The sequence below is a fragment of the Oncorhynchus clarkii genome, chromosome 31 (genome assembly GCF_045791955.1).
Source record: "Oncorhynchus clarkii lewisi isolate Uvic-CL-2024 chromosome 31, UVic_Ocla_1.0, whole genome shotgun sequence".
In the NCBI taxonomy this organism is placed as follows: domain Eukaryota; kingdom Metazoa; phylum Chordata; class Actinopteri; order Salmoniformes; family Salmonidae; genus Oncorhynchus; species Oncorhynchus clarkii.
In genome coordinates this window covers 23,042,660-23,052,803 of record NC_092177.1, presented here as the reverse complement: position 1 = coordinate 23,052,803, position 10,144 = coordinate 23,042,660, and the positions used below count along the sequence as shown (strand labels likewise).

The 10,144-nt window shown below is 45.9% G+C and overlaps 1 protein-coding gene across 1 annotated transcript; it reads left to right on the top strand.

Moving 5' to 3' along the window:
* The first annotated feature begins 4,096 nt into the window (after positions 1 to 4,096).
* Positions 4,097 to 8,466, top strand: LOC139391118 (early growth response protein 1-like). The gene is made up of 2 exons (XM_071138658.1): positions 4,097 to 4,823; positions 5,712 to 8,466. Exons 1-2 carry the CDS (start codon positions 4,613 to 4,615, stop codon positions 7,016 to 7,018), a joined length of 1,518 nt encoding a protein of 505 aa, XP_070994759.1. The 5' UTR covers positions 4,097 to 4,612; the 3' UTR covers positions 7,019 to 8,466.
* The last annotated feature ends 1,678 nt before the right edge of the window (positions 8,467 to 10,144 follow it).

Below are 10,144 nucleotides of genomic sequence, written 5' to 3'. Positions count from 1 at the left end.
GACCACCTCCATATACCAGCCTCCCTGGAGACAATCTGGATAGTAGTTATAAGGACCACCTCCATGTACCAGCCTCCCTGGAGACAATCTGGATAGTAGTTATCAGGACCACCTCCATGTACCAGCCTCCCTGGAGACAATCTGGATAGTAGTTATCAGGACTACATCCATGTACCAGCCTCCCTGGAGACAATCTGGATAGTAGTTATCAGGACCACCTCCATGTACCAGCCTCCCTGGAGACAATCTGGATAGTAGTTATCAGGACCACCTCCATGTACCAGCCTCCCTGGAGACAATCTGTATAGTAGTTATCAGGACCACCTCCATGTACCAGCCTCCCTGGAGACAATCTGGATGGTAGTTATAAGGACCACCTCCATGTACCAGCCTCCCTGGAGACAATCTGGATAGTAGTTATCAGGACCACCTCCACTCCATGTACCAGCATCCCTGGAGACAATCTGGATAGTAGTTATCAGGACCACCTCCATGTACCAGCCTCCCTGGAGACAATCTGGATAGTAGTTATCAGGACCACCTCCATGTACCAGCCTCCCTGGAGACAATCTGGATAGTAGTAATCAGGACCACCTCCATGTACCAGCCTCCCTGGAGACAATCTGGATAGTAGTTATCAGGACCACCTCCATGTACCAGCCTCCCTGGAGACAATCTGTATAGTAGTTATCAGGACCACCTCCATGTACCAGCCTCCCTGGAGACAATCTGGATAGTAGTTATCAGGACCACCTCCATGTACCAGCCTCCCTGGAGACAATCTGGATAGTAGTTATCAGGACCACCTTCATGTACCAGCCTCCCTGGAGACAATCTGGATAGTAGTTATCAGGACCACCTCCATGTACCAGCCTCCCTGGAGACAATCTGGATAGTAGTTATCAGGACCACCTTCATGTACCAGCCTCCCTGGAGACAATCTGGATAGTAGTTATCAGGACCACCTCCATGTACCAGCCTCCCTGGAGACAAACTGGATGGTAGTTATCAGGACCACCTCCATGTACCAGCCTCCCTGGAGACAATCTGGATAGTAGTTATCAGGACCACCTCCATGTACCAGCCTCCCTGGAGACAATCTGGATAGTAGTTATCAGGACCACCTCCATGTACCAGCCTCCCTGGAGACAATCTGGATAGTAGTTATCAGGACCACCTTCATGTACCAGCCTCCCTGGAGACAATCTGGATAGTAGTTATCAGGACCACCTCCATGTACCAGCCTCCCTGGAGACAAACTGGATGGTAGTTATCAGGACCACCTCCATGTACCAGCCTCCCTGGAGACAATCTGGATAGTAGTTATCAGGACCACCTCCATGTACCAGCCTCCCTGGAGACAATCTGGATAGTAGTTATCAGGACCACCTCCATGTACCAGCCTCCCTGGAGACAATCTGGATAGTAATTATCAGGACCACCTCCATGTACCAGCCTCCCTGGAGACAATCTGGATAGTAGTTATCAGGGCCACCTCCATGTACCAGCCTCCCTGGAGACAATCTGGATAGTAGTTATCAGGACCACCTCCATGTACCAGCCTCCCTGGAGACAATCTGGATAGTAGTTATCAGGACCACCTCCATGTACCAGCCTCCCTGGAGACAATCTGGATAGTAATTATCAGGACCACCTCCATGTACCAGCCTCCCTGGAGACAATCTGGATAGTAGTTATCAGGACCACCTCCATGTACCAGCCTCCCTGGAGACAATCTGGATAGTAGTTATCAGGACCACCTCCATGTACCAGCCTCCCTGGAGACAATCTGGATAGTAGTTATCAGGACCACCTCCATGTACCAGCCTCCCTGGAGACAATCTGGATAGTAGTTATCAGGACCACCTCCATATACCAGCCTCCCTGGAGACAATCTGGATAGTAGTTATCAGGACCACCTCCATGTACCAGCCTCCCTGGAGACAATCTGGATAGTATATTATGTTCACCACCTGTGGATGGAAGGGAGAATGCATTGGAAGTTGAACAGATTACTAGACATACTGATAAAACAAATCATGGCGCAGCAACCAATTTGAGCAGTTGATTCACTATTTACGAACTCCACATGTAATATGCTTAGTTATTAGTTAGTTATATCTATATATATTAGTTATATCTACCTGGATTGGTGCCCTCTTCAAACGTGTTGAAGTCTCACCCATGCACTGCACTTATCTCCCCTTTGCCTACACTATACACACAGTGAGTTTCCCTGCATAGCTCCAGTCAGCATCGGGCTGGTGGAAACAAATCGATTTCCTGTCAGAGCCATCTAGGAGTCCCTGTTCCCTGGCCTGCTTTATGGTTGGAACAGCCAGGGAACATCAGTAGCCCGCAGGCTCCTGGCAGTGTTTAGAAGCGCTTTGTTAATGCGGCCTATTAGCTCTGTGAGTGGCAGAGAGATTCCCCGAGTATGGAGCCGGGGAGGCCGGGTACACCCCGCAATTATACAGACAGGATAGCCCCGGCCCAGCGCTTCGTCAGCATCCGCGGGCGTACGCCATCATTCATCAATGACAACAAGGTAGATAGAGAGAGCATCTTCCTAATGTTAAGGAATAGCATGGAGTTGCAGATAATGAGTGATGCGTAATTTAGCCGTCTATAGACAACCTTGTCAACACTCGATTTGACGACATGAGAGACTTAATTGTTTATTGCTTGAAAATGGTTTGTGTTATTTAATGAACTGTCCTGCTGGTCAAAGTAATCTCCATACCAAGCATGGCTTAATAACAGACTGATAACTACTCTCAAGGTCTTGAACTATTTCAATGGCAGCCAGGCAAGCGGACAGAACACAACGCATTTAATACAATTTCCAAAACAAATTTTAAAAAACCTAGGCTATATTCACATATTTCCTAACCATGACCCAATCTTAAAATATGAATTTTGACAGCAAAGATTTTTAATTTTTTTAAATAATAATTGTATAGGTTGTTTGATTTTAGGTTTACTGACACGCGACACTGGCATCGTTGCACAGGATTTCCCACGGTCATCCTGGAGGAATCAGCTGTCTGGCCTTTCTTTCTCTATTCCTCTCAACTGTCAAATGCTGATGTCTAACTAAGGCATTCGTTGATGCGGTAGATGATTGTGTTTGCAATGAAATGCTTCAAAATTTTTATTTTTCCACATCATGACCGTCTCTGTGAGCCTTTTTGTGCGTAAACGGGATGGCTAGGCTGGCCACGTAAACGGGATGGCTAGGCTGGCCACGTAAACGGGATGGCTAGGCTGGCCACGAAAATATGCATGAATGCGGTGAATGTATAAAACTGATGCCCCGTCTTAAAATGCAAGGTTGATAACATTATTAGCTATCAATTTTTTATGAATATACTTTATGAGGCTGTTTTTGTGCTCTCATGTGTTGATGCAAACTGCAAATGCATTAACACTACACACCTGAGACCCATAAACGAGTTGCTATTTTCATTGCATTTCCATTTAGAGCATTTAAAAGCTGAAATGTCTCGGTTTCTATCTAAAATGAAGGCTACAGTGTTTTCGTTGCTGGTTTGGGTGAGGCTGCGTTATGGAGGGAGGACAGGGCTGACATTACTTATTGTACGGAGCAGAGCGCTACGCTTGAGCTGCTCTCCAACCTCTCTCATTTCACTGCTGCCAAGCACCGATCAGCGCTACCTCAGGAAGCGCCAAATAAGGGCAAGGAAATGGAAACCCACCGGAATAGGTCCTTGTGTAGTTACTACCTTACATGGCATGGCGGAGCAGGGTTTTCCGGAAAGCACGCAGCCTGCTGCACAGATGGGAAATCCGAATCTAAACTATTGGCCATTGGGGAGAGAGCAAGAATTATGCCTTGTTCTCTAGCAGGGATTCTCATATGAAGATGCATCGATTCAGGGCTGAGGAAGAGCTGGTGTCTTCCCGCGATTTATTGCACTGGCTCAATATAAAGTCTCTCCTCTCCGCGTTTTCCCCAGGCTAATGTCATGTGTCCTCCGCTGCAGTGCCTAAATATGGGCTTCCTCTACTCCATATATGGACATCTACGTCACGGTGAGAGGGTACATAAAGGAGTCGGAATTCTCTGCGCAGGAAAGAGAGCCCTCAGTGCCCAGAACATTTAACGTAAGAGCAGGATAGACATACTCACACACATACTGCTATCTCCCTATCCGAAAGCATTTGACAGAGAAAGTAGAAGTGAATTCAAAACAACAACAACAACAACAACACATTATCCAAAAGGGCAGCACCCTAGTTGGATTCAACCAGTGAAAAATCCCAACATATATTAATGATTATTATTATAATCTGTTTTAGGGAATGAGTAAAAGGGACACATCTGATCTGAACAATATTTTCTGATAGAAAATAAAAAAAGTGGATTTTACTCATCTTGGACAAAAGGAAGAAAAATAGAAGAAGACTTTTGAAGAACCAGAAGAAAGAGTGAAAGAAACAGAAGAGAAGATATCCTCATCCTCAGCAGCAGTAGCAGTCTGACCCTGCTCTCTGAGGTGGACTGGTGATTCCACTCTTCCCAGCCTCGCTGCACTCATTTTCAGCCTCCAGCACAGCCTCAGTCCCTACAGGTCCACTTCTCTGGAGGATGGCTGCAGCCAAGACAGAGATGCTCCTTCCAGCCCTGCAGATTTCAGACCCCCTCAGCTTCCCCCACTCTCCCATGGATAACTACCCCAAGCTGGAGGAGATGATGATGCTGAGCTCCGCTGGGACCCCCTTCCTCTCTGCATCAGCGCCCGAGGGAGCAGGCTTCGGATCGGGGGAGCAAGGAGAGCAATATGACCACCTTGCTGGAGGTAAGATTATCTCCTTGTTATATTGCTGGGTGGAATTGCTTTACTGTAATGTATGATAGACAGCTGCTGCTTTGCTGTGTGCAGTAGCAGAATGCATGGCATGAAACAGTTGTTGCAGAACTTAAATAATTATTTATGTTCACCTGGCAATTATTAATTCAATTTCAACTTAGAGAGAAGACTCTAAATATGATGAATATGTTCTTTGAATGAGATATGTCTAATTTTCATGATGGTTTGATATGAACTTTTTTCAAATTAAGAAATTCATTGTAATAAAAGAAGTTTAATTTATGATGATTGGAAATACAAAACTCAGAAATGTAGAATTGTATAAATTAAATTGTAGCTCTTCATCAGTATTGAATGGTATTTGGACTTGAGTGTGGCTCACTCATTGCATACCTTTTAGAAAGTCTAGAGCTCAATTTTAATTGCATTCTTAAAACCAGCTGAACTGCCGTTTCAGTAATCAATTGCCTTTGGCCTTGTTGCTGACTTCAAGAGCTTGGTGTGTGTGTGTGTGCCTGCATGCATGCATGTGTGTGCCTGTGCGAATGCGTAACATAAATATTTATATATTTAAATGAATGCATGCAGATGACTTGGCCTGACTTGCACGACAGCGCTCATCTATCTTTTGGTTAGTGGAGGAAATGGCTGGTGTGGGAGTTTAGGAGTGGGAAGGAGCTGGGGTTGTTGGGAGGCAGGGAGGTTCTTCTGCTCTGCGTAGGAACCTGCTGCTGTTAGAGAGGAAAGGGGCAACCCTGTCCACCTCTCTGGCAGGATTCCCCTCTGCCTCCCTCCCTCCCGAGTCCCGCCTCCTCTCTCTCTCTGTCCCACCAGCATATTGACAGGTTGATTAATGTCCCCTCTCTCTCCCTGCAGATACGTTACCTGATATCTCCATGAACTGTGAGAAGTCAATGGGCGAGCAGAGCTACTCTACCCAGCGGCTGCCTCCCATCTCCTACACTGGCCGCTTCACCCTGGAGCCAGCCACCAACTGCAGCAACAGCCTGTGGGCCGAGCCCCTGTTCAGCCTGGTCAGCGGGCTGGTGGGGATCAACACCCCTTCCACCTCTGCCCCGCCCTCCTCCGTCTCTCAGACTGGCACCTCTTCCTCATCCCCGTCCTCTATCTCCTCCGTCACCATTTCCTCTCAGAGCTGCAGTCTGAGCTGCTCTGTCCACCACAGTGAGAATATCCCCATCTACTCAGCTGCTCCTACGTACTCCAGCACCAGCTCTGACATCTTCTCTGACCAGGGCCAGGGCTTCCCTCTCCCCGCGGGGGGGTCGCTCCAGTACCCCCCGCCAACCTACTCCAATGGCAAGACGTGTGGCTCCAGCTTTCCTGTGCCCATGATCCCTGACTACCTATTCCCCCAGCAGCAGGGGGAGATAAGCCTGCTACAGGATCAGAAGCCCTTCCAGAATGGGTCTGGCCAGCCCTCCCTCACTCCCCTGTCCACCATCAAAGCCTTTGCCACCCAGACGGGCTCCCAGGACTTGAAGAGTGTCTACCAGTCCCAGCTGATCAAGCCGAGCCGCATGCGCAAGTACCCCAACCGTCCCAGCAAGACACCGCCCCACGAGAGGCCTTATGCCTGCCCTGTGGAAACGTGTGACCGCCGCTTCTCCCGCTCCGATGAGCTGACGCGCCACATCCGCATCCACACGGGCCAGAAGCCCTTCCAGTGCCGGATCTGCATGCGCAACTTCAGCCGCAGCGACCACCTGACCACGCACATTCGCACGCACACTGGCGAGAAGCCCTTCCCCTGCGAGATCTGTGGGCGCAAGTTCGCCCGCAGCGATGAGAGGAAGAGGCACACCAAGATCCACCTGAGGCAAAAGGACAAGAAAGCGGAGAAGGGCGGGGTGGCCGGGGCGGTGGCAGAGGCACCAGTATCAGCCCCCTCCTCAGGCTCCTCTTACCCCTCTCCAGTCACATCCTGCTACTCCTCTCCGGTCCACACCTCGTACCCCTCTCCCTCAATCGCCACCTCGTACCCCTCTCCCTCCATCGCCACCACCTACCCCTCTGTCTCCATGTCCATGTCCAGTACTTTTCAGTCCTCCATGGTCTCCTCCTTCCCCTCCTCCGTAGCCTCCATCTACTCCTCTCCGGTCCCCACTCCGCTATCAGACATGCATTCCACACTCTCCCCAAGGACAATCGAGATCTGCTAAGCAAGAGAAAATATATTTTTTATTCTTTCCTCCTCCTCCCCACCACACAGTACAGTCTCTTTGAGGGGAGAAATCAGCATCAAAAGACATATTCCCCTTCTGAAAAGCACTTCTCTGCCTGCTCCCTCTGCAAGCTCTGTTCAGTGCTCAATCCTCAGATTCACCCAAAGAAGAGATTAAAACACAGGTCAAGGACCGGGCAAAGACAATATAGAACACGAGAAAGGAGTTTCTCCTCTCAGTTGGTAAAGCAAATGCAGGGCTTAAAACGAGGCATATGAGACTTTCTCCAGCCATAGTTGAAACAGGTAAAGACAGGTTGGTCGTTCTTATGAGTGAAAACATAGAGACAGACAGACAAACTGAACATCCAGTCGTCCTGTAACTAAGGCACTAAGAGACAGACAGACGGACAGAACATCCAGTCGAGCTGTAACTAAAGGCACTAAGAGACAGACAGACGGACAGAACATCCAGTCGAGCTGTAACTAAGGCACTAAGAGACAGACAGACAGACAGAACATCCAATCGAGCTGTAACTAAGGCACAAAGAGACAGACAGACGGACAGAACATCCAGTCGAGCTGTAACTAAGGCACTAAGAGACGTTTTATGTATATTGTACTTGTGCAATGTTTTGTTATTTTTTTCTATTATTTGGTACCATTGATGTGAAAAACATATTTGCATAATTGCATTGTATTATTTGAAGTGAGCAGGGCCATATTTTCTATTCTAATACTTTCTCTGTAGTGATGACGATGATGTGATACGTTTTTGACTTTGTTTGATGACGAAATAAGCACTTAAGTATTCCAGCATGTGTTAAGAGTGATGTTAGTTTCTCTTGTTTTGTAAATATCATCCACTGGTACTATCTTTCTCTTGCTCACATCATGTGACATATCAGTCTGTTATGTGGATAAAAAAACTTCATGTTAAAAAAAAATCCCAAAACAAAACCACCGTTCCTGTTTCTGGTGCCATTTTGTGACGCCTTGCTGATGCTTTGACACGTCTGCGTGCAAGAGAAGATGCGTTGTGTCTCGCCTTAAGGGTTGAAGGGGTCTTTTTGTTACAGAATGTAAGTCGTGCTCAGACTCTGAAGAAGCACAGAAAGGGGCGTGATGACACGAGGACACTGCTTCCTTTCTTTAGAACGTAAGCAAAAGAGAGAAATTATAAACTATATTTTTGTAACTACAAGTGTATATATCCACGACTTCAAGTTGGAATGTTGTACTTACCTACTGAGTAGGCATGGGATTCTTTTGTATGTTATATACATGCGGTTCATTATTTTATGGTTTATCCTTATTTTGTATTTGTGTTTGTTAAACCAAGTGACTGTTTCTGGCTTCTCAACACATTGAATGCGCTTAACTGCCAATGGGATATTTGGTTTACAAGATATCCTCCCAGAAATGAAATATAAATAAAATATAAATGTGTAGAATTTCATTCCATATCTTATCACTGACTGGTTTCAAATATTTCCATTGGTACTTAACAAAAATCATATTGGAGCATCTCATTGCATTTCATAGCTGATCCTACATCCTCACCCATCCCTGCTTTAGCCTATAACCTTCACATGCACATCATATGTCATAATCCTATATGTCAATTGCATGCTCTACGAGTGGATTTCCCCACAGTTCCCACATCATAGAGACCTTTAATTGAAGAGAACCTACCCAGCATGATTTCATGGTCACTATATTTATCATTGTTCTCCTGTTGAAACTTCATATCATTGACAATGCAAATGCACGACTCCCGTGCCTATCTAGGCTGTATGAAGATGGGGACTTGCTGTAGGATTTCATGTTGCTTTGATAAATTAGTCTAATCGACATATAGCTCGTCCTTAGGTGTAATTGTGCATGAGCAGAAGTGTGTGAATGAGATTCAAATCATTCAATCAAAAGAGACATACTCTTTTATGTTTTTAGATTTTGGACATTCAGTGAACTATTACATAACTAGGCCTAATGGGACATTCACTGAGTGGACAAAACATTAGGACACCTGCTCTTTCCATGACATAAACTGACCAGGTGAATCCAGGTGAAAGCTAGGATCCCTTGTTGATGTCACTTGTTTAATCCACTTCAATCAGTGTTGATGAAGGGGAGGAGACAGGTTAAATAAGGATTTTTAATCCTTGAGACAATTGAGACATGGATTATGTGTGTGCCATTCAGAGGGTGAATGGCCAAGACAAAATATTTAAGTGCCTTTGTTCAGGGTATGGTAATGGGTGCCAGGCGCACTGGTTAGATTGTGTCAAGAACTACAATGGTGCTGTGTTTTTCACACTCAACAGTGTCCTGTGTGTATCAAGAATGGTCCACCACACAAGGACATCCAGCCAACTTGACACAACTGTGGGAAGCATTGGAGTCAACATGGGCCATCATCCCTACGGAATGCTTTCAACTTGTAGAGTCTATGCCCCGATGAATTGAGACTGTTCTTAGGGCAAAAGGGGGTGCAATTCAATATTAGGAATGTGTTCCTCATGTTTTATACACTCATACATATGCAGTTGAAGTCGGAAGATTACATACACCTTAGCCAAATACATTTAAACTACATTTTTCACAATTCCTGACATTTAATCCTCGTAAAAATTCCCTGTCTTAGTTCAATTAGGATCACCACTTTATTTTAATGTGAAATGTCAGAATAATAGTAGAGAGAATGATTTATTTCAGCTTTAATTTCATTCATCACAATGGTAGCATTGCCTTTAAATTGTTTAACTTTGGTAAAACATTTTGGGTAGCCTTCCACAAGCTTCCCACAATAAGTTGGGTGAATTTTGGCCCATTCCTCTTGACAGAGCTGGTGTAACTGAGTCAGGTTTGTAGGCCTCATTGCTCACACACGCTTTTTCAGTTCTGCCCCCAAATATTCTACAGGATTGAGGTTTTGTGGGCTTTGTGATGGCCACTCCAAAACCTTGACTTTGTTGTCCTTAAGCCATTTTGCCACAACTTTGGAAGTATGCTTGGAGTCATTGTCCATTTGGAAGACCCATTTGCGACCAAGCTTTAACTTCCTGACTGATGTCTTGAGATCTTGCTTCAATATATCCACATTATTTTCTTTCCTCATCTA